At 44.9% G+C, this 25,964-nt stretch overlaps 1 protein-coding gene across 1 annotated transcript in view; it reads left to right on the forward strand.

The window, feature by feature from the left end:
• Positions 1–363: 363 nt before the first annotated feature.
• ACER1 (alkaline ceramidase 1) overlaps positions 364–25,964 on the forward strand; it is an 82,096-nt gene continuing 56,495 nt past the window's right edge. Inside the window, exon 1 of the mRNA XM_063932148.1 lies at positions 364–459. Coding sequence (XP_063788218.1) covers positions 364–459 — 96 coding nt within the window. The remainder of the gene's footprint in view (positions 460–25,964) is intronic.

A 25,964-nucleotide genomic window follows, 5' to 3' on the forward strand; every position in this document is an offset into this window, starting at 1 on the left:
CCTGGTGAGCCCTATGGCCGATCCGCCCCTGATATGGACTGTCATATTACATGTGCCAGTAAAGGCTAGTATTAAATTGATTGAAGAGTGCAACTTTAAAATGCCAAATTTATCCCATTAAAAGTACATGGAGGAGGCTGGATTTCCATCACCTCTTACTAGCTGGAAAATTCAAGTCTGTTACAAAGAAGGGTGCCTATTCATGCCCTACAGTACATTCTAAAATTCCCATCTTGAAAAATATTTTTTCATTTTCCCAAATGACCCATTTTGATTGTACAATTCTGTCTAGCATGTGTGTGCATTAAGGAAAATAATAAACAGTAATCAGTCATGATTTTTATGTTGTCTCTTCCATCCAGTATGCCTCCCAGTATATTTGCAAGGCATAGCTCAGAGATTGACTGGTGTGAAGCAAACTACTTGCAATCGGAATATGTGGCAGAATACTACAATACGGTAAGTTATCAGTAATACATGCATGTTGTACAAGTCTCCTACTCAAGTGGAGAATGACAATTTTTGGAAAAACAAATATTTATGAAAATACAACATATGAATTCACTAGAGAGTGGTGATATTACTTAAGATAACCCAAAGTAACCAGAGTAATCTCCTTCCGATTTCACCCCAAATTGCAACTCAAGCTTCAAATAATTAAAATAATAATTTGCAGTGGTAATCAGGGACTTTCCCCAAAAAAGGACTGTTGATGAATATATATTTAAAAAGATACATTAAATACTCTTAGCTCATACAAAATATTTAGTAGCTACAACAGGTATGGTTTTCTAAGAGGGATGCTGTCAGGATCCCGACAGCCAGAATACCGACAGGGGGACCCCAATGGTCAGAATCCCGTAGTACTGGGGATAGGGTTGGGGTTAGCCACCAGGGGAAGGGTTAGGCTGCGTGGTGGGGTGGGGGGAGGTTAGGGTTAGGTTGCAGGAGGCGACGGCTAAGGTTAGGCTGTGGGAGGGGATGGCTAGAGTTAGGCTGTGGGAGGGGTGGGTTATGAGTAGGGTTTAAATACTTACCGAGATCCGTTGTAATTTTGACCATCAGGATGTCGCTTAGTATAGTGACTGCCAGGATTTCAAAACCAACGCTTTTAAGGAACCAAGGGTTAGAGGGCACCGGAGGGCCGGCTGCAACTAGCAGGAGAAGAAAGAAACATCAAAACATCAGTATACAAAAATATACTTTCTCACATGTACATGAAGATATAGGATGTGTGCCCATCATATTCACATTTACAAGTTTAAAGAGCAAAATGTGGATTGATAGTCACAGGTTGGTCACTACAGCTCTAAAGCTATCTGTCCACCTAGGAACACTCCTGAATATGCACACTCTGCACCTTTTGAAACACATTTAAAATGTTGTGCCATAATATAAAACTTAATTTTTGCATACAGGAGCAGTATAAAGTGCCTGAATATTTCTACATACATCTCAACAATAATTTAGGTAACATTAGTACAAAATATACCCACCCATGATGTGCACAAACTACAATTCATCCAAACCTCAAACTAAGTCACCAATCAAACCTACTCTGTGATGACGCCCCCTCACTTTCCTGACTTGGTCTGTAATTCTGGATAATCCTGTCAGACTGCACTGGCCAGCTCCAACCATCTTTTTAGTACACTTTGGGTCTAATTCAAGTTTGTATGCAGATGCTTATGCAGCTCCATTTTTCTAGGTTATAGAACTGCTAATTATCGCAAGTGAATCTGCCACCGCCACCCCCTCCCCCAAACCATCGCAAAATTCACTGCAGCTGCGTACTCATATGCAGGGGTGTAGCGAGGGTGGCTCCGGTGGAGCACAAGCTCCGGGTGCTGGGAAAGTTAGAGGGCGTGCCATCGCCTGACCCATCCCCCTTCCCTCCATCTGCTATACCATGGTCAATGTACAGGCAGCCACAGAGCAGAAGGAGGAGAAGCAGAAGGCGCACACTGACTCAGACTTGGAGACTAGGTAGGGAACATGGCAGGCTAGAGGCGACAGCAGGAGACACTGACAGCCGGCACATGTAGGAGCTCTGCCGCACTCTTCTTTATATGTCTCACTGTCTGCTTACAGCTGTGCAGCAGGGTTACTTCTGTCCTGCAGCACCACTCTCTGCCCCCGTTGCTGCAGAACCTCTTTCTGCCCAAGCTGCTGCAGCAGCACCTCTCTCTACCCTTGCTGCTGCAGCACCTTTATCTGCCCTTGCTGCTGCAGCAGCACCTCTCTCTGAACCAGCTGCTGCTACTTCAGCACTTCTCTCTGCTCCCCGTTGCTGCAGAACCTCTTTCTGCCCCAGCTGCTGCAGCACCTCTCTCTGCTCTTGCTGCTGCAGCACCTCTCTCTGAACCAGCTGCTGCTACTTTAGCACCTCTCTCTGCATTAGAAGATGCAGAGTAACATAAACAAGGGGCTCTACTATGTGGCATAACGTGTATAAGGGGCTCCACTGTGGGGTGTAATGTGAATAACGGACACTACTGTGCGGTGTAATGTGAATTGGTACTATTCTGTTGCCACGCCCCTATATTTTTGTTGTGCGCCTGTGACGAACAGTGTCCCTTTTTTAGAAATGGGGGCACCCAAAGGAAACTTTTGCCCTGAGCTCCACGGGGTCCAGAACCGGCCCGGTCAGCAATTTAGGATTTTAGGGGAGGGGGGAGGGGGGGGGAGGCACTGAAACATACCCTTGCTCTGGGCACCATGGCACATAGCTACACCTCTGCTCATATGCAGCACCAACACAATAACGAGAAGCTTTGACTCCTAGGATTGACCTATGGCTACACAGACTGGCCACAGCAGTAGCGACGCTGACGCTATGTTTCTCTACATACATGATCGCAGCTTAAGGCAGAAACAAAGCTTGAAAACGACCATGACACGTCTGCGTTTTTTCTGCCACTTCTACGGTTACTCTCCCTTCCTGTCAATCACTGTGCGATCGCTGAGGTACCTTTGTGTGTGAGCAGTCCGATCACAGCACAGGTGCAGTCTGCTATTATACGCTCCATTACGAGAAAATCGGCATCGGGCAGTACAGATGGTGTAATGGTTAGCATTACTGCCTCACAGCACTGAGGTCATGGGTTCGATTCCCACCATGGCCCTAACTGTGCGGAGTTTGTATATTCTCCCCGTACTTGTGTGGGTTTTCCTCCGGGTACTCCGGTTTCCTCCCACAATCCAAAAATATACTGGCAGGTTAATTGGCTCCCAACAAAATTAACCCTAGATTGAATGTGTCTGTGTGTACATGTGATAGGGAATATGGATTGTAAGCTCCACTGGGGCAGGGACTGATGTGAATGGGCAAATATTCTCTGTAAAGCGCTGCGGAATATGTGTGCGCTATATAAATAACTGGTAATAAATAATAAAATTGTGTACAAACATGAATTAAACCCTTTATCAGATATGCATATCAAGCTAGCACCTCAGTCTGTGTCATCATAACAGGACTTTGATAATAGAGGTTATATTTTACCTCATCCTCCTGACAAAACATGTTGGGATGTGACAAATTTCATCTATTATCCATCTAAGTAAAATTACCTAAAGTGAGCTGGCTGGTGTGAAGGGTGTATATTATACAATTTATGTAGTGCAGGTAAGTACTGCTTATAAATGTATTGTGTACATTCTTAGGTTGCTTTTTTAGCTTTATTAAGTTTTATGAAAAAAAAGTTGATATACCATAGAAGCTCCATCAATTTGGAAGAACTGTACAGTATATTTAGTTGGAATCTATATCTAAACTTTTGTGATAGCTCACTGTATAATTTATTATAATTTATATTTAATGTTGTTAATGAAGTGTGCTCCTGCACGGGGCGGATTGGGATACAAAACTAGCCCGGGAAATTTCTGGACGCAGCCCTAAAAAGGGGGTGGGATCAGGGCAGCGGAGAGCAGATATGGATCGACGTACTGGTGGGCTGTGGCAAAATATGGAGAGGCATGGCCACCCCTTTAAAACAAAATTACTATTCATTTGACCCCCTCTGCAACCAACACGGGCTACTACAGTATGTGCAATGGGACATACTGTATGCTGATATATACACATGGGATGTAGTTAATATCACGGCGGTCGGGATTCCGACGTCAAAATCCCAACAGCCGGGAATGCCGACAGCGCTCACCACGGCTATTTCCACTTATGGGTTTTCACTTCACCCATAGAGTGGGAATAAAACCTGTGGCAAGCGCAGCGAGCCACCGTGCCTGAAGCGTTGCGAGCACAGGGACCCTTTACGCTCACCCCGCTGCTGGCACTCTGGTGGCCGGGATGCCGATGTCGGTATATTGACAGTCGGCATCCCATCCGCTGGGATATCATTACCATCCCATCCATGTGTGTAAGACCCTCTCATCGCTTCCTGTAAATATATTTAGCGATGAGTTACGTGAGGGAAGGAGAGCTGTTTCGGGCGATCTAAGTGCGGGGGCGAGGCAGAGCAGTGTGTGTGGGGGGGAGTCTGTATGAGATGGGGAGAGCTCTATGAGGGGGGATCTAATGGAGGGGGAGAGCTGTGTAAGAGGGAGAGAGGCGTGTTGGTGGGATCTGAGTGGGAATACGCGGAGTTGTGGGAGGGGGGAGAGCTGTGTGTGGGGATCTGAGTTGGGGGGAGAGCTGTGTGTGGGGATCTGAGTGGGGGGAGAGCTGTGGGGGGCTGTGTAAGGAGGGTAGGGCTGTATGTGGGGATCTGATTGGGGGAGAGCTGTGGGGGGGCTGTGAGAGGAGGGTAGGGCTGTGTGTGGGGATCTGAGTGAGGGGGGGAGAGCTGTGTATTTACCTTTAGTTGAATGGCTGCGGCTGGGGGCGGTTCCTCCATGGTGGCCGGTTCCATTTGAAAGTGGCTGCAGGAGACAGAGATGGCAATTCGGTGGCACTTATTCAGCGTGGTGGGTGGGCTGAGGCTAGCACAGGCTGCGCTTCTCTCCCTGGGGCCCTCCTCTACTTTCCTACATGCAGCGCAGGCCGACACTGAGCCTGCGCTGCAGTGAGATGCCGCAGCCCGGAGTGCAGAGGGATGGGAGGTAGCGCAGCACATCTGAGCCTGCTTAAGCTTCTCCGCATGCACATCCAGCTTAAGCACGCTCAGATGTGCCGCGCTACCTCTTGTCCCTCTGCACTCATGTGAGAGGGGTGCGGGTGCAGTGCCTGCTGCCATGCAGGTGTAGTCACACTGCTTCCATCGCGCCGCACTTTCACCTTCAGGTCACGGTATCCTCAATGGACCTTGAATCTTCACTGGAACCTGAACATGGCGATCCCCTTCCAGAAACAGACAACGGACAAGCTAGGAAGGAAAGGAAATCAATTAAGTAGTATCAACTCTTTTCCAAAGGCGGTGGCGGCGACCTTCACTGGTTAGGTGAAAATCATCATCGGCACATAGCCTCAGCCACCCAACTCTCACCTATGCAGCACTCACGCACTGAGGTGTAGTAGGACCTTGCACGGCCGAGCAAAGGTCCACTGAACCGGCGCTCAGGGGACAGACGGACACAGGGACAGACAGACACAGAGGATGCTCACCATTGCCAATCTTGTACTCGGATCTTCTCCACTTACAGGTCCCTGTAAGGAGGCAAAAAGAAACAAACAGCCGTGCAGGGCCAAAAGCTAACCTAGTGTGCGTCCGCTCCATTAGCTTCATTAACAAAGTCCTCAAACTAGCTCAGGTGTATGTGGTGCAACACAAATTATGCACAAACTGTAAACAAACTTTGCCCTGCATGGAAACAACAATCCAATAACACAGTACAGTACAAGAATATACAATGGTGCTGTTCCTTTAAATTCCTATCCGCTTCCTGTTGTGGCTACGTGTGTGGAACTGCTTCTCCACACGGGAAAAAACTTACATTATATTACTGGGGGGTGGGTGCCGTACAGCCTACCCACCTCCCCATACACTAATATAGCAGGGGCTCAGGCCCTGCAGGCCAGCCTACATGTACACGTTGGAGTGGCCTGGGCCTAGTGCTCAGCACCACCCTTATTCACCAGGGGGCACAGACTATTTATACTGGTCCTAGTGCCCCCTAGCTGTCATCCCAGGCCTGGGGCCTGCCAGTTACCAGTTACCCATGGGCCTAGTACCCGCCTGATGTGGAGCAGGTTGGGTGACCTGGGCCTAATGCCCAGAGTCACCTTATACCCCTAATTGGCTGCAGCCATAGGCCTAATGCCTGATCTTGCCCATAGGCCTAGTGTCCACCGACTGTGCCCCCGGGCCTAATGCTCATTCCCTGATGGTCTAGGGAGGGGGGGGGGGGGGGTAGACAGGTGCCCTCACCGAGGGCCTACATGTCCCAGTGGGAGAGGCACCAGGGGGGAGCTTCTTTAGCTCTTTCCCTTTCCACCCCTTGTGGCCTCTCCGGTCCTCAGCTTCTGTCTTCTGCCACAGGCCTGTCCTGGCCAGTGGCGCCGCTTCTTCTTTTCTTCATCAAAACGCCGGCGCCTATCTTCTTTCTTCCTCTCGGTGTCTTCTGGCCTCTGGAGCGGCCTCTGGAGCTCTTCGCCGCTCTTCCGCAAGGCATCCTCTCCTCACTCTGTCCTGGCGGCACCTGATGTCACTCGCCGGGGCGGGGCCTATGATGCGGTGAGCGCCGATTGGCTTGCCACGGCAACTTCCTATTGGCCAGCACTCCATAAACTCTCCATAAACTGTGATTGGCTCATGGACAGCGCCAGATTCAAAATCCCGCCGCCGGCGCTTCCAACTGACTGCCAAAATGGCGCCAAGTTTGAAGTGCCGCTTCCGCATCACTGCCCCTCTCCACTGTATGACCGGCACCAGGAACCAATATCCGTTCACCTGCCGCCGCTGCTCAGCCAGCTCTGAGATCGGACACTTGATCCCAGCGATGTATGCCACAGGGTCTTGCTGGGGACACAGTTCCCCCTCCGCCCGCTGTACTGCCGATGCTGGGAGCGGACATGCTGCCCCAGCGCCGGGTCATAACTCCACACTCACAGGCCAGGAGGTCCCCACTGCTACCGCTATCCCTGTGTCTCCCAACGCTGCCTATCGTGGCAGCCGGCCCAACACAGGGATGAGTGAAGGCTACCGAGGAGACATCAGGAACGGATAACCGGAAACTGATCTGGTGTCCCAATCTGCCCCTGCTCCTGCACTGTCTATATATAATTTCTGCTGAAGCGATAGCATACTTTACCAAGATGGCCGCCAAGGATGCTACTGTGCATGTGCACTTGTTCACTGTGTTATGAGTGTTGCAGTACGTCACGGCTGTGTAGTACTTAGCTTTGGGGAGATTGCATAATGCTGTTATACATGACTGCACAGTCCGCTGTGTGTACCTGCTTACTCCACTGTCACTGTACATTACTGTGAGTACTGCTGTATTTCTGCATACTGGTATTAATCTAAAAGCCCAGTAAAGTCTCACTATGTGGCCCAGCTTCATGTGCAGATTCCGCTGGTGTCTACTATTAACCACATATGGTCCTATCACAATAGTACACATATATCAACATTTAATCCTATAGGATTTGCTAGTCATTAATACAAATACACAGGCACACACGAGAACTCACTTTTACCTTTTAGGAGACACAAGTTAGATGTGTGGGATAATAAATATAAACATATGTGTAATAATGCCAACAAAACTGGTTGACCAGGATAAGGGAAAAAGTCTGGTTAAATGTCTGTAATGATTAACAGTGAGATATGCAAACAGTTGAGAGGAATCAAAGGTTTTGACAATGTGCAGCAACAATGTCTAAATCCATAAAATGAGCTTATCAGTTGGAGCACACTCCTGTGAGTGACTGTACACAGAAAAGAGACCAGTCTGTCATACTACAGGCTAGTGTAGTTTCCAGTAACCAGTGTCAGACTCTTCATGTAATTAGAGAGGTCGGAGGAAAATCAGGGCCGGTGCAAGGTCTCTATGCACCCTAGGCAAAGCTTCAACCCTGTGCCCCCAGCTTCAACCCGGTGCCCCCTAACCTGCAACCCCACTGCAGGAGGTGCATCAGGGCTATGAGGAGCAGCCATGGGGTACCCCTCGGGAGCCATAGTTACATCTGCATTCTATGCGCCTTCACATGACTTGATGTTACTCATGTCGGCACAGAGGAAGCGCTGAGGCACTCTGTGGTACAGCCTGATAGTGGTAGCTGCACTTGATTAGACCCGCAGCAGCAGCCAGCGCAGTGTAAAAGAAGGAGGCCGCATACAGAGACATCCTTCAGTTTTTTGCTAGATGAATTCAGTAGCGCCCTCCAGGAGCTGGCGCACCTAGGCAGCCGCCTAAAGCTGCCTAATGGTAGAGCCGGCTCTGAGGAAAATGGCGATACTGGTTCAAGCTGACAGGAAAGTGGCAGTAACAGGAACATTGCGTTACAAGAGTGGTATGCAGGAGAATATCTCTAATGCACATGTTGCACCATGAAGTAGCAGACCACAGCAGGTCCCACTCCTGTCAGCTAACAACAGGAATCAGGCTACAGTGGGCTCTAGTTCATCAACACTGGACAGCTAAACATTTTGGAAAATGTTATCCTGTCTTATGAATCTCAATTTCTGCCCTGGCTTGCAGATGGTAAAGAAAGAATTTTTATGTAAATAACATGAATCCATGGATCAGTCCTGCCATATGTGAGTTGATCAGGGTAGTAGTGATAGTGTTGTGTTGTGGGGAAAGTATTTTTTGGGACACAGCAGGGGACTGATTCAGAGTTGAACACTGCTACGGCTGCTTTTGCATAATTTGTAGTAGTTGCCTCTATATGCTAATGCTATTATCATCCCTTTCCCTTGTGTACAAATGTGAGCCTGAATGTGCAAGGACTGAGATGCACACTTTCAGTGTATTCAGATGTTGTAAAACCACTTAGTGCATCTTTAGACTCCACCATTGGTCGTACCATTGAAACTTGAACCAGCCCCATAGCAGGTGCAGATTTTCAATCTGAGTATACGACCCGATCGCTCGCTGCAGTTTGTCGCAGCGCAGCGATCAAGTTGGAACTGCGCATGTGCCGGCGCCGCAGTGCACCGGCGCATGGCAGTCGTCGGTGCCCAGCGATCGCCTCTGAGACAGAGGCGGTCGCTGGGCAGGAGGGGGCTGAACGGCGGCGTTAAGCCGCCGTTTAGGGGGAGCGATCCGGCCAATGCAGGCGTGGCCGGACCATTGGGGGGGTGGGCCGCGGCAGCTGCGTGACGTGCAGCTTCTGCGGCTGGCCGGGAGTTACGCCTCAAGTACAAAGGCATCGCCGCTGTGCGATGCTTTTGTATTTGTGTGGGGGGGGGGGGGAGGGGGCGGCACAGACATGCGGTGCGGGCTAGCCCTGTGCTGGGCGTCCCCCCGCATGTCTGACTTTACGATCGTAGCTGTGCTAAATTTAGCACAGCTACGATCAACTCGGAATGACCCCCATAGCCTCCAATGTGAACGATTAAGCATCTGTGTACATTGTTATTTGTGTTATTTGGCAGACTGGGAACTAGAAGTAGCAACAGTGAATCAAAATTACTAAAACAATGTTCTAGAAACTTTGCAGAATTTACATCCGTGCATGCAGGAGTAAATTAATCTGCACAGACACATATGTTCTGGTAATTCAAGATATGTTTCACCAAATTGCATAATAATCACACTTCATCAGCCTTATTAGCCTTAAAGTTAATTAATAATTTACTGGATGCAATCCTTACTTAGCAAGTAAATAGTTCCTACTTTATTTCAGTACTTATTAATTATACAGTTGCCACTGTAACTCACCAGAATCACAAACCAATGTTCTGTTATTTCGAATCTGCCACAAAATCGTTATCAGCTTACTGTTACACTATGTCAAAACATCTTGAAAATGGGTTGGGTATGGGATACCAGCAGTCAGGATTAGGGAGGCCAATCCCGGGCATTTTTTCAATCCCGGGTATCGGGATTGAAAAATGGTCAATCCCGGGATTCCCGGGATACCCGGGATTGGATTTCAACTGTGTCCGGAATACTGGTAAATTCACCACTTCAGTTTAGCAATTTGATGTTCTGATATTTAATCTCTTAGCTTTACCAATACAAATGTTCTGCTATTTCAAATTGTCTGGCCAGGGGCATTTTAAGAAACTAATGGGCAAGGATCAGTGAGCAGTCGGTCAGCACTGGAGCCTGGCAATGCTTTTAAGCCCCCTACTTGTTATCTGTAGATAAAGTCCCGGTGTAGGAGGAGATAACTGGAGTTACAGCTGCAGCATGGTAGGTGGATCCATAACCAAAATCCACACTAAAGGATGGCAATTCTAATTTATTCTTTCGTCACATGCAGATGGCGGTAGCAGGGTTGGCGGCTTTGGGGTCCACGTGCAGTGCACATCAAGCACCCATTGTTTATAAGCCACTGTATATGGCTCATGTCACTGAATACATTATCAGCCCAAAGCAGGAGATAGTTCAAAAAACAACATTTTGAAAAAATCTCTTTAGCTGAAATAGTGGACCAGTGGCTGCAGAATATTTATTTCTATTAATTTAAATTAGTACCAATTGAATTGTTAATATAGTTGTTACAGCAGCATAGCTAAACCAGGAGTTATACTTATTTTCAAGAAGAAATTATAATTTTTAATTATTCACTAGTCCAGGATATTTCTGTATGATTATTTAATTATAGTGTTTATCATATATATTAATTCATTGGTCTGTTTGTTTGTTTGTTTGTTTGTTTGTTTGTCTGTACAGTTATGCATTTGAACACCCCTGCACCAATTAGGATGAATCCAATGCGGGGTGTTCCAGTTGGATCCTGGCCAGGTTTTAGGAGGTTAGGGTTCTGGTCGGACGGGAGGTTGGTGTACGCTGAGCGGAACTTTCATCCGGGTAGCCTGTTTTGAGCCTTCCACTGTATGGCTCTGAATGAAAACTTCATATAGTGGTAACATTGTATCCCAGAAGATATACCAGGGGGTTGAGGTCCCGGTTAGACCTCCCGATGTATGTACGCTGGGCAGAACTTTGACACAGGGAGCCTGTTCTGGGCCCTCAGCTGGGTGGATTTGGATGGAAACTGTAATGACCTGAAATAACTGACTGAAATCACCATAAAGACAAAAAACATTGTGTATCCCATAACCTTGGGATGGCAACATTGATAACAGAAAGCAAACTTTAAACCCATCTCACAATGTAAAACTGATTATAAAACTAAACAGAAAGAAAAGTTGGGGATTAGGGCTACTAATGACACATTCCAAAAAACACACGGTGCAGTCACCTCATGGGTGTGTTGGAAGAGCTGGTAAGCTGCTGATTACTTTTAAAATGTTGATGGTTACATCCAACTCATTGATATAATAGTGTCCTAAAGGAAAAACAGTTTTTAACAACTTAATTTTTTTTTTTTAACAATTATCCTTTTCAGTTTGGTTAGGTTCTCCCCACTTCAAGACATACAGTATGGGGATGACGAACTGCATCAATTTTTAATGCCGTGAAAAGTCGCAGGATTCTTGTAACCGACTAAAAAAAGCCTAATATGTTAAAAATATTTTACAAAACATATGGTCATTTTAACAGACTTAATAAGAAAACAATGCTTTATTTAACAGAAAAAAATGTATAGACTAGTGCGCTTCTTCAGGGATCGACCGTAAAGTGGAATCCTTTTCCGTATATGTAAAATTGCTGATACAATAGCCTCAAATGGCTAATAACACAGTCTTATAGGCTTAAATAAGTCTTAATAGGCACCCTCCACTCTTCAGGGCGGCAGCTCAGTTCCTCAGTATACCAAAGGTATATGGCATGGATTCTGTAGCAAAAAGAGGAGAAGAACAAGCGCCTATGGTGCAGTAAGTTTTATATGTGTTGGATGACACTGTAGTGAAATATATAAATGCGTACCAGATGATTTCTTTAAACCACGTCAAATAAATAGATGTCAGTCAGGATATTTCTTGCTAGCAACACCATCTAAAAATCAGAGAAGACGGGATCGCCACATGGCGTAGTATTTCAGGGTAAATAATAATCTCCCCCAAAAAAACCTTATTAGGCGTACCAGATTTAGATGTATAATCAGCATAAACATCTAGTGATCGTTTCTCCAGAAATCTCCCATCCAATCCAGTACACAAAGTAGTTGTAAAATCAGTCGGAAGACTAGGAAATTTATTCAAATTAATGGCTATAAAACATCAATCAAGTAAAAATATAGATCAGTTAAAAGAGTAATAAATAAAGCTTAGCTTAGTAGCAGTGTAAGGTTCTGCTCAGGTCTCAACGCGTTTCGCCAATCAAGGCTTCCTCAGGAGATAAGAGTGCAGTCCAAAGCAATGTCTTTTTAAAGCTCACTGAGCCAGTTTGACCCTCTACTTCCGGTTCACGGAACTCCCGTAACCGGAAGTGACGTAAATTCCGTCAAAAACGAAAGTAAAACACATTACTAATGTAATATGACTATTGTCTCATAATAGTGAATTTAAAAGGTTGGTGGGAACATAAACAATGATTTACAAATGATGGTCAATAAAAATCCAAGGTGTAAAGTTCGTGCATATTTTTACTAGACCCGGAAGTGACGTCACTTCCTGTCTACGTAAATTTTCAATCCGATGTGAGAGAGTATTAGTAACACATTGGTGGCATCGTGGATGCCCTAGAACTGATAAATCCAAGCTACATAGACGGCATGCATTAGGCGCCGTCCGCGCATGAGATTCCGTGCGGTTCACCATACCGGAACTGGAAGTGACGTCACTTCCCGTTCTCGGAATAGATGTTTTATAACACGAATCGGACTACATTGGTGGCATCGTGGGTGCACTAGGGGAATATGTGATATATGCCTCATAGACGGCCTGTATTAAGGCGTCGTCTATTTGTATAAGTTGATGCGAGGTAACGCTTATTGACCGGAAGTTACGATATCCATGTTGTGAGCGTCACTTCCGGTTTACAAATCGGCAGCCGGGAATACTAATGGTGCTAATTAGTAAGAATTCTCATAAGCACTGATCATCACATACATGTGCTACAGAACAGAGTAATAATACAAAAACGATATAAAAACAATATATTTAAAAAATATATTTGTGACCGTATTTGAATTGTGATGCGTCCACCGGAAGTGACGCAATACACCGGGAATTAGCGTACATAAACACCCAATTTTCTTTGATAGCTGTCACACAGTTTATGAACGTATTTATATGTATGCGAATTATATATATAAACAAATGAGAGGGCAAGGCAATTAATAGACATGATCATAGGTGCCTTGCTCAGTATCACTATTTGCCGTGCTTAATTTACAACAAAGAGCCAGTGTGGGAATATTAATATACTGAGGCACCAAGTTAGGCACTAATTTTAAGGTGCTTCACATTACCTGTTTAATACATAATGGAGGTATGTGATCATGAATTAAAAATACCAAAAATTACATGTTATACATTGAGGTCAATAAAAGATGGTTTTTTTTAAAAATTAAAAAGAGAAAAAAGCTAGGTAAAAAGGAATTTTATAAAAAAGGTGCGATTTCATATCCTTCATTATGTCCATGTGGGGACATGGTGTTCAAAGTAAAGATCAAGTACATCTCTCGTTGGGATAGTTTCCTTAGCAAGTCTCCGCCTCTAGTACCCAGCTTTACATGTTCTATCGCCTTGAAGGTCAATGAATCTGGTTTTGAGTTGTGGACCTCCGTGAAGTGTCTGGAAAGAGGGTGGCTTTCAACATTATTTTTTATGTTGCGAACATGTTCTTGAATACGTAATTTGAGGGCTCTCTTCGTTTTCCCTACGTATTTCCGCTGACAACCACATTCAATCATATATACTACTGATGTAGTGTTACAATTTATGAAGTCCTTTATCTTGAATTCCTTCTTATTGTTTGTGTCTGAAAATGTTCTTCTGCTGGGGTGTACATACTTGCACATGATGCAGTGTCCACATTTATACATCCCTTTGCATTTGAGGAATCCTGTAGTTTCACTTTGTGATTCTTTGAGCAAACTTGGTGCCAATATTTCCTTTAAATTGTTAGATTTCCTGAATATGACCTCTGGTTTTTCTGGTAGTATCTCCTTCAATATCGGATCCATCTTGAGGATGTGCCAATGTTTAGAAAAAATTCTTTTGATTTTGTGCTCTTCACAATTGATTTTGGTAATGAATGGTGCTATTAGCTTTTTGTTATGATCTTTAGTTTTCGGTTGTAAGAGGGATTCTCTGTCAAGTTTTTCGCCACGATCCATAGCTTCCTTTATAATGTGTTCAGGATAGCCTCTTTCCCTAAATCTATCCGCGTAGATGTTGGATTGTTCATGGAAAGTTTCGACATTGGTGCAATTTCTTCTAATTCTGTACATTTGGGAATAAGGGATATTGTTTTTCCACTGGAGAGTATGGCCACTGTCGTAGTGCAGGTAGCTGTTGGTATCTACTGTTTTGATATAATTTTTTGTGATGATTGTTTCACTGCTATTTGTGAGTATTAGATCTAGGAATTCCACTTTTTCTTTGCTCACTGTGCTGGTGAAAGTGAGATTAAAATCATTCTTTTGGATCCCTTCCATGAATTGATTGAAGCTTTCTTGATTTCCATCCCAAATTAGAATGATGTCATCTATATATCTTTTATAAAACCGTATATTGGTGGCGAACCAAGGGCTATCGTAGATGTTGATCTGTTCCCACATTCCCATTAGGATATTCGCGTAGCTAGGCGCGAAAACTGTACCCATTGCGGTACCGCACACCTGTAGGTAGAATATATCTCTGAATTTAAAATAATTGTGTGTTAGAATGAAATCGATCAGTGTACATAAGAAGTCACAATGTTGCTGCGAATTGTTCGGGTCCGATACTAATTTCGCACGACAAGCCTCTATTCCCTTCTCATGGGTAATACTTGTATAGAGGGACTCTACGTCAATAGTTGTCCACATGTATGTCTCTTTCCACTTAAAGTCTTTTAACAGACTCAGGACACTAGTGGTGTCCTTGAGGTAAGAGGGTAGATTTTGTACATACGGTTTTAGAAAGAGATCTACATATTCGGAAAGGTGTGCCGTTATGGAGTCTATGCCCGCAATGATAGGTCTTCCTGGTGGAGCGTCTAGTCTCTTATGTATTTTCGGTAAGTGGTACATGATAGGTATCACTGGATTACTATTCATGAGGTATTGATACTCATCCTTGGTAATTAAATTCTTGTGTAGGGCTGGTACTAAGGTCAGTCTTAGTTCATTAATAAATTCCTCCGTTGGATCTTTAGGTTGTGGTTTGTATGATGCCGTGTCACCAAGCAATCTTAATGCTTCCATGATGTAGTCCTCTTTGTTTTGAATCACTAGACCTCCACCTTTGTCTGCCGGTCTTAGGATAATTGTATCAATACTTTTCAATTCCTTTAGTGCATGCTTTTCTGAGTTTGTCAAGTTACATTTTTTCACTTTAAAATCCCCAGTTTCGATTAAATCCTTTTTCACCAGATCATAGAAGATGTTAATATGAGATCCTTTTGATTCTAATGGATAGAATTTTGAAGGGGGTCTTAGCCCTGATTTTGAAGTATTATAGTTGGTCAAAATGGCTGTATCTTTCCTTGCAAAATGTCTTTTCAGTGTCAAATTCCTCACATATTTATTAAGATCAATAAACATGGAAAATTTGTCCGGTTTTTGTGTTGGTGCAGACGTTATCCCCTTACTGAGTAGTGAGATTTGAGGTTGTGTCAATTCATGATTTGATAAATTGAAAATGCCTTTGTCCTGTGGATTAGCTAATGGTAGTATCTTTTTTTGGGGTTTTCTTCTTCGTCCTCCTCGTTTTCCCCTTCTTGTAGTCTTCTTTTTAATGGTAAGGCTGTTTTGGTAACTTCTTTTATTCTTGTATGGAGATCCTTGTCTCTGTAAGGTCTCTGTGGTCTTTGTTCTAAAAAACGTTCCCCTGCGTCAGCTTGCGTACTTGTAGATGGTTGTTCCAATGTAGAGTAACGGTTTTCCGTCCTTATTACATCATTCCTTTGCCTGGATAGTTGTTTGTGGGTGGATGGTGAATCGGTTCTAGATTTTAGCCGACTTTGTGAGACGTCTCTTGTTTGGAAGGGTAATCGTCCTCTACTTCTATCCTGAGGTCGGAGTCTGGACCAGTTTTTGATGTTATTAGTCTCATAGTCTTTTTTGTCTCTCAGGAATTTGTGTTCTTTATTTTTGATTACCTCTTCTTCCACTCTCTCCAGTTTTTTGTTCAGGACTTTTTCGTTTATTTTGAACTCCTCACTATCTTTAAATTTAGTGAGTGCCACGTCTTTAGTTTTGAGATTGTCTTCTATAATTGAGAGTTCGTTTTTCTTCTCTTTTACAATTAATTTCATGAGATTAATGGAACAATCATGGAGGATTTTGTCCCATTCGCCCAGGGATCCAAAAGAATGATTTTAATCTCACTTTCACCAGCACAGTGAGCAAAGAAAAAGTGGAATTCCTAGATCTAATACTCACAAATAGCAGTGAAACAATCATCACAAAAAATTATATCAAAACAGTAGATACCAACAGCTACCTGCACTACGACAGTGGCCATACTCTCCAGTGGAAAAACAATATCCCTTATTCCCAAATGTACAGAATTAGAAGAAATTGCACCAATGTCGAAACTTTCCATGAACAATCCAACATCTACGCGGATAGATTTAGGGAAAGAGGCTATCCTGAACACATTTATAAAGGAAGCTATGGATCGTGGCGAAAAACTTGACAGAGAATCCCTCTTACAACCGAAAACTAAAGATCATAACAAAAAGCTAATAGCACCATTCATTACCAAAATCAATTGTGAAGAGCACAAAATCAAAAGATTTTTTTCTAAACATTGGCACATCCTCAAGATGGATCCGATATTGAAGGAGATACTACCAGAAAAACCAGAGGTCATATTCAGGAAATCTAACAATTTAAAGGAAATATTGGCACCAAGTTTGCTCAAAGAATCACAAAGTGAAACTACAGGATTCCTCAAATGCAAAGGGATGTATAAATGTGGACACTGCATCATGTGCAAGTATGTACACCCCAGCAGAAGAACATTTTCAGACACAAACAATAAGAAGGAATTCAAGATAAAGGACTTCATAAATTGTAACACTACATCAGTAGTATATATGATTGAATGTGGTTGTCAGCGGAAATACGTAGGGAAAACGAAGAGAGCCCTCAAATTACGTATTCAAGAACATGTTCGCAACATAAAAAATAATGTTGAAAGCCACCCTCTTTCCAGACACTTCACGGAGGTCCACAACTCAAAACCAGATTCATTGACCTTCAAGGCGATAGAACATGTAAAGCTGGGTACTAGAGGCGGAGACTTGCTAAGGAAACTATCCCAACGAGAGATGTACTGGATCTTTACTTTGAACACCATGTCACCACATGGACATAATGAAGGATATGAAATCGCACCTTTTTTATAAAATTCCTTTTTACCTAGCTTTTTTCTCTTTTTAATTTTTAAAAAAACCCATCTTTTATTGACCTCAATGTATAACATGTAATTTTTGGTATTTTTAATTCATGATCACATACCTCCATTATGTATTAAACAGGTAATGTGAAGCACCTTAAAATTAGTGCCTAACTTGGTGCCTCAGTATATTAATATTCCCACACTGGCTCTTTGTTGTAAATTAAGCACGGCAAATAGTGATACTGAGCAAGGCACCTATGATCATGTCTATTAATTGCCTTGCCCTCTCATTTGTTTATATATATAATTCGCTTACATATAAATACGTTCATAAACTGTGTGACAGCTATCAAAGAAAATTGGGTGTTTATGTACGCTAATTCCCGGTGTATTGCGTCACTTCCGGTGGACGCATCACAATTCAAATACGGTCACAAATATATTTTTTAAATATATTGTTTTTATATCGTTTTTGTATTATTACTCTGTTCTGTAGCACATGTATGTGATGATCAGTGCTTATGAGAATTCTTACTAATTAGCATCATTAGTATTCCCGGCTGCCGATTTGTAAACCGGAAGTGACGCTCACAACATGGATATCGTAACTTCCGGTCAATAAGCGTTACCTCGCATCAACTTATACAAATAGACGACGCCTTAATACAGGCCGTCTATGAGGCATATATCACATATTCCCCTAGTGCACCCACGATGCCACCAATGTAGTCCGATTCGTGTTATAAAACATCTATTCCGAGAACGGGAAGTGACGTCACTTCCAGTTCCGGTATGGTGAACCGCACGGAATCTCATGCGCGGACGGCGCCTAATGCAAGCCGTCTATGTAGCTTGGATTTATCAGTTCTAGGGCATCCACGATGCCACCAATGTGTTACTAATACTCTCTCACATCGGATTGAAAATTTACGTAGACAGGAAGTGACGTCACTTCCGGGTCTAGTAAAAATATGCACGAACTTTACACCTTGGATTTTTATTGACCATCATTTGTAAATCATTGTTTATGTTCCCACCAACCTTTTAAATTCACTATTATGAGACAATAGTCATATTACATTAGTAATGTGTTTTACTTTCGTTTTTGACGGAATTTACGTCACTTCCGGTCACGGGAGTTCCGTGAACCGGAAGTAGAGGGTCAAACTGGCTCAGTGAGCTTTAAAAAGACATTGCTTTGGACTGCACTCTTATCTCCTGAGGAAGCCTTGATTGGCGAAACGCGTTGAGACCTGAGCAGAACCTTACACTGCTACTAAGCTAAGCTTTATTTATTACTCTTTTAACTGATCTATATTTTTACTTGATTGATGTTTTATAGCCATTAATTTGAATAAATTTCCTAGTCTTCCGACTGATTTTACAACTACTTTGTGTACTGGATTGGATGGGAGATTTCTGGAGAAACGATCACTAGATGTTTATGCTGATTATACATCTAAATCTGGTACGCCTAATAAGGTTTTTTTGGGGGAGATTATTATTTACCCTGAAATACTACGCCATGTGGCGATCCCGTCTTCTCTGATTTTTAGATGGTGTTGCTAGCAAGAAATATCCTGACTGACATCTATTTATTTGACGTGGTTTAAAGAAATCATCTGGTACGCATTTATATATTTCACTACAGTGTCATCCAACACATATAAAACTTACTGCACCATAGGCGCTTGTTCTTCTCCTCTTTTTGCTACAGAATGCTTTATTTAAATAAAGCTTTTTTTTAAACTTGTGCAGTACCATTTTGGGCAGATTTAGGGCTCCTTATAATTTGAATCTCTTTAGTGATTCTGGCGGCACTATAATGATTGTGAGGAGCAGCTTAGAATAGAAAGAGGTGATTGGTCAACTACTGTAGTCACATCTCAGCATATACAGATGGGTCCTCCATTATCTTGGCTGTTTCTGCGCCTAGACGGAGGTTTAGTCACGCCTAGGCGATAGCTTAGGTTGCTGAGTTTAATCACGGACAGGCGAGTTGAGGCACGATTACATACTCAGCATGCAATACACATCTCCACCACTGGGTGGATAATGCTCCACTAATCCAGTACTTTAGATCGAATAGCGGCAGATTGATCTATAGTACCCGCACTGGCAAATGGTCAGTGACAACTGTAATGTTAATATACAGTCCTGTAATGCATACTGTACACACAGATGGTGACCAATGGTCGGACGGAGAGACTAAAAAAAAATAGTTTATACAGACGCAAGCGAATGTGTTAAAATACTTGTTAATTGCCATGTTACTAAATGTGAGCGTCCCGCAGACAAAGCAATAGAGAAAAAATTAAAATAGTGTATGCAGATGCAACTAATGTGTGAAAGGAATAATGCAGTTCATAGACTTTAAAGTATGTACAGTGCACTAAATACCGTGTTTTTCAATATGAGCATCCAAGTCCCTTAACGGCATAAACGAACACCAAGAGTGACCCCAATTAACCTTGCGGTTAGCCGCAGACCGCAAAATTCACATCATAGGCCAGAATGGAGCTGCGCTAAGCTCCATTCTAGCTGCTGCACTCCGCCTGATTGACAGGCCAGGAGCGCACAGCCAATCAGGAGAGCGCTATGACATAGCGCTCCCTGATTGGCTGCTGGGACTTCTAGTGACAGGTGTCAATGGAGGTCCGAGCATTTGGGAAAGCGGTTCCATGTGTAAACTGTCACACGCCAGGGGCAGCGGTCGCCGCGCTTACCCCTGCGTGCCTGCTGGTCCGTTTGGCGGCCCCCACCTCCGGCGGTCCTCGGGTCCCGGCATCTGGCTGGTGCTGCTCCCGGCGGTTCCCCGGAGCGTGGGCGCCGCCATGACATCCGGCATCACGTGGGTGGGGAGCGGGTGACGTCACTAACCCGCTCCACCAATCCAGTAGAGGCGGGAGATTCAAAACCAGACGCCGGGCAGAGCCCCGGCGCCTGAGTATCATCTCTTTTTCCTGAAGTGGATGCCAGTGCTCCTGTATGCAGTGTGTCTCCCTGCAGCTGTACTCCAGTGCTTCCAGCATTTCAGGGTGCCTTTCTGCAGCAAAGTTTCCAGTGTTCCCAGCAACTGGTGTGTTCCTCTGAAGTGCCGTCACCAGTGCTCTCTGGATTCAGCATGACCTGCGGGCTGAACAAACTTTAGTGTTTCCAGTCATCAGTGTCTTTAAACATCGCTCACAAATTCTTCAGTGTCTTTCACCATCGCTCACAAGTTCTTCAATCCTCAGTGTCTTTAAACATCGCTCACAAATTCTTCAGTGTCTTTCACCATCGCTCACAAGTTCTTCAATCTTCAGTGTCTTTCACCATCGCTCACAAGTTCTTCATTCATCAGTGTCTTTAAACATCGCTCACAAATTCTTCAGTGTCTTTCACCATCGCTCACAAGTTCTTCATTCATCAGTGTCTTTAAACATTGCTCACAAATTCTTCAGTGTCTTTCATCATCGCTCACAAGTTCTTCATTCATCAGTGTCTTTAAACATCGCTCACAAATTCTTCAGTGTCTTTCACCATCGCTCACAAGTTCTTCATTCATCAGTGTCTTTAAACATCGCTCACAAATTCTTCAGTGTCTTTCACCATCGCTCACAAGTTCTTCAATCATCAGTGTCTTTAAACATTGCTCTCAAATTCTTCAGTGTCTTTTACCATCGCTCACAAGTTCTTCATTCATCTGTGTCTTTAAACATCGCTCACAAGTTCTTCATTCATCAGTGTCTTTCACCATTGCTCACAAGTTCTTCATTCATCAGTGTCTTTAAACATCGCTCACAAGTTCTTCAGTAGCCTTGGACACCGCCCATAAGTTCTCTTTCTTCTATGTGTCACTGTATTGTTCCCTTCCCATAATAAAGTTCTTCAGCATTTTACACCAAGCCTAACTGTCAGAGTCCTGTATAAGGAAAACCTATATCCGGCCATCTCTGTTCCGACCCAGCTGTGGTTCCTCTTCCCGACCATCGGAAGAACCCCCGAGTTCACAACACTCCCAACCCAGGTCAGTGACACTATACTCAGGCCAGATGGACCTGGGGGATCGGAACCCAGAGGCAAGCGCCATCCAGGACCTGGTTTCCCGAGTTCAGATTCAGGAGGCGGCACAGAGCCAGGTGATGCATTATCTCCAGGAATTATCCGGCCGGCTGGATCAAATTCAGGCTTCCCTGGCTTCAGTAGTTCCGGCTCCAGCTCCAGTACCCGCTCCAGTGGTTGTCCCTAGTAATGTTTAATCCTTGTCTGGAACCAGGTCACGCCTTCAGCTCCCCACTCCCTCTCGCTATAACGGGAATCCAAAGAATTGCCGTGGTTTTCTCAACCAGTGCGAGGTACATTTTGAACTTCTCTCACACAACTTCCCTATGGATCGGTCCAAGGTGGCGTACATTATTTCCTTGCTTGAAGGTTCAGCGTTGGATTGGGTGTCTCCGTTATGGGAGCGATCTGACCCTTTGGTTTCCAGTTACACCAATTTCATCGCGTCATTCCGAAGGATCTTTGATGAGCCCGGCAGAACGACCGCTGCTTCTTCAGACTTGCTCCGAGTCCGACAAGGCTCCCGTTCAGTGGGACAGTATGTGATTCATTTCCAGACCATAGCCTCAGAACTGCGCTGGAATAATGATGCTCTCCGGGCCGCTTTTTGGAACGGGCTCTCCGATCGTCTAAAGGACGAACTGATCACTAGGGATCTGCCAGATTCCTTAGAACAGTTAATCTCACTCTGTGTAAAGGTGGATCTTCGCATGCAGGAACGAGGTGGCGAACGTAGTCGGTCAGATAGATCCAGATTCCGGTCTCTTCCGTCTAAGCAAATGGTTACCCCAAGTCCAGACGAACCCATGCAAATGAATCGATCTCGGCTGTCCCCGGAAGAACGACAGCACCGTCGTGAGGGTACACTCTGCCTCTACTGTGGAGCCGCGGATCATTTTCTCAAGTTTTGCAAGTCCCGTCAAGGAAACGGGCAGTCCTAGCTTGTTTCGGAGGAGTCGAGTTAGGGGTTACATCTAAACCTTCTCCGACAGTGGACTGTCTACTCTCCATGTCTCTGTTTTCTGAGTCAATAGCCAAACCTGTTAAGGCTCTGCTGGACTCTGGGGCTGCGGGCAATTTTGTTTCCCTTTCTTGTGTCCAGAATCTGGGTTTACAGTTACGGTCTGTCAAACGACCTATTACGTTGACTGCCATCAATGGTACCCAAATTTCTAATGGTCTTATTTCAAGTCGCACAGTGCCGATCAAGCTGCAGGTTGGAGCTCTGCATCAAGAGCATCTGGAGTTCCTAGTGATTCGGGAGATGCCCCACAATCTGGTTCTTGGTCTTCCTTGGCTTAATATTCACAACCCTCATGTCGACTGGAAGTCGTCACAAATAATATCCTGGAGTTCATTTTGTCATTCTAATTGTCTCACTCCTGTCTACCCGCTCCGTGTATCTTCCAAGTCGGATGAAGAGCTCATTCCGGAGGCCTATCGGGAGTTCACAGACGTGTTTTCGGAACAGGCGGCCGATCAGTTACCACCTCATAGACCCTGGGACTGTCCCATTGAGCTCATCCCAGGGAAAATGCCACCTCGGGGACGCACTTATCCCTTATCATTACCCGAGACCCAAGCTATGTCGGACTATATCAAGTCTAATCTGCTGAAAGGATTCATTCGCCCCTCTACCTCCCCGGCGGGAGCAAGCTTCTTTTTTGTGAAGAAGAAGGACGGAGGGTTGAGACCATGTATTGACTATCGTGGCCTAAATGATATCACCATTAAGAACAAATATCCTTTGCCGCTCATCACGGAGCTATTTGATAGGGTTCGCGGAGCCCATGTCTTCACCAAGCTCGACTTAAGGGGAGCCTATAATTTGGTACGTATCCGACAGGGGGACGAATGGAAGACGGCCTTCAATACCAGGGATGGGCATTACGAATATCTGGTAATGCCGTTTGGCCTCAGCAATGCCCCTGCCGTCTTCCAGGGATTTGTTAATGAAATCTTCCGAGATATGTTATACCTAAGTGTAGTGGTATACTTGGATGACATTCTGATATTTTCTAAGAATCTCACAGATCACAGAGTACAGGTCAAAGAGGTACTTCTTCGCCTACGAAGGAATCATCTCTACGGCAAGATTTCCAAATGTACCTTTGAGGTTCCTTCAATTCCATTTCTTGGCTATGTCATCTCAGGTATGGAGCTTCGCATGGATCCGGAAAAACTTACTGCCATTCGGGACTGGACTCAGCCTCTTTCCTTGAAAGCGGTACAAAGATTTCTGGGTTTTGCAAATTACTACCGTAAATTCATAAAGGGATTCTCTACCATTGTGGTACCTATTACTACCCTAACCAAAAAGGGGTCTGACCCAAGTCACTGGTCTTCTGAAGCTGTAGCAGCGTTCGCCTGGTTGAAAGCAGCCTTTATGTCTGCTCCGGTACTCCAGCAACCAAATTTTTCAAAACCATTCTTCTTGGAGGTCGATGCTTCCTCAGTAGGCATCGCTGCCGTGCTTTCACAGTACTCCTCTGACGGGAAGTTACATCCATGTGGTTTCCATTCTCGCAAGTTCTCTCCTGCTGAACAAAACTACACCATCGGAGACCAGGAACTCTTAGCAATAAAATCTGCCCTGGAAGAATGGAGATACCTATTGGAAGGTGCTAAACACCTAATTACGATTTACACCGATCACAAGAACTTGCTGTACCTCAAGACGGCCCAGTGCTTGAATCCCCGTCAAGCTAGATGGGCGCTCTTCTTTACTCGATTCTCGTTCGTCATTAAGTACCGGGCCGGGACTTTTAACACTAAGGCTGATGCTCTATCTCGTTCCTTAATGGCTTCGGATGAGGAGAATTCCGTTGAAAAGGCTTTGATTCTCAGTACAGTTTCTATTTCGGCAGCTCCCACCGCTCTGGGTCCTCCTCCTGGGAGAATGTCCGTACCAGCTAAATTTCGACCGAAGTTGCTGCAGTGGGCTCATATCTCCAAGTTTTCCGGTCATCCTGGAGTTCAAAAAATGTGGGAGTTTCTACGAAGATCATACTGGTGGGACACTATGAAGAAGGATATACAAGATTATGTCAACTCATGTCCTCAATGTGCTCAGCACAAAATTCTTCGTCTGCCTCCTGCGGGGTTGCTTCATCCACTGTCCATTCCTAAGAGGCCTTGGACCCATATTTCTATGGACTTTGTCACCGAATTGCCCCTCTCCAAGGGTCACAATACCGTCTGGGTGATTATTGACCGCTTTTCTAAGATGGCACATTTTGTTCCTTTGACCGGGTTACCGTCAGCTCCCAAGTTGGCTTTATTATTTATCCGTGAACACTTCCGCCTGCACGTGTTACCTCAGGAAATATTCTCTGATCGGGGGGTGCAGTTCACTGCAAGATTCTGGAGGGCCCTCTGTTCAGTCTTACAAATAAAACTCAAGTTTTCATCTACCTACCATCCTCAAACCAATGGGCAAACTGAACACGTCAATCAAGATTTAGAGACTTTTCTCCGCGTTTATCTCTCTCCTTCGCAAGATGATTGGGTGGAACTGTTGCCCTGGGCCGAGTTTGCCCATAATCATCTGTACCACTCTTCCACTGGTGAGTCCCCATTCTTCATTAATTATGGATTCCATCCCCAAGTTCCAGAATTACCCGTCTGTCCTCCGGAAGATGTTCCTGCTGCAGCCTCTACTCTCCGGCACTTCAGTCAAATCTGGAGTAGGGTTCACGCTAACCTCAAGAAAATCTCCGGGAGCTACAAATTCTTTGCGGATAGGAAGCGACGGGCAGCTCCCCAATACAAAGTTGGTGACAGGGTATGGCTCTCTACCCGCAATCTTCATTTAAGAGTGCCCGCTATGAAGTTCGCTCCAAGGTTCATAGGTCCTTACCCCGTGTTGCAAGTCCTGAACCCGGTTGTCTGCAAGTTGGGATTGCCTCCCCACTTTCGGGTACCAAATTCCTTCCATGTCTCTCTCCTTCGTCCCCTTATTTTAAATCGGTTCCATTCAGAATCCCCTAGGCCAACCTCTGCAGAGACTGAAGCTGGAACGGAATTTGAAATCAAAGCTATTCTTGACTCTCGTTATCTTCACAAGAATCTACAGTATTTGGTAGAATGGAAAGGTTTTGGCCCTGAGGAGAGGAGCTGGGTCAAAGCTACTGAAGTTACGGCTCCCCGACTGGTACGGATCTTCCATTCCAGACATCCAACAAAGCCCGGGAAGTGTCCAGGGGCCACTCCTGGAGGAGGGGGTACTGTCACACGCCGCGCTTACCCCTGCGTGTCTGCTGGTCCGTTTGGCGGCCCCCACCTCCGGCAGTCCTCGGGTCCCGGCGTCTGGCTGGCGCGGCTACCGGCGGTTCCCCGGAGCGTGGGCACCGCCATTACATCCAGCATCACGTGGGTGGGGAGCGGGTGACATCACTAACCCGCTCCACCAATCCAGTAGAGGCGGGAGATTCAAAACCAGACGCC

This window comes from Pseudophryne corroboree, chromosome 1 (genome assembly GCF_028390025.1).
Source record: "Pseudophryne corroboree isolate aPseCor3 chromosome 1, aPseCor3.hap2, whole genome shotgun sequence".
In the NCBI taxonomy this organism is placed as follows: domain Eukaryota; kingdom Metazoa; phylum Chordata; class Amphibia; order Anura; family Myobatrachidae; genus Pseudophryne; species Pseudophryne corroboree.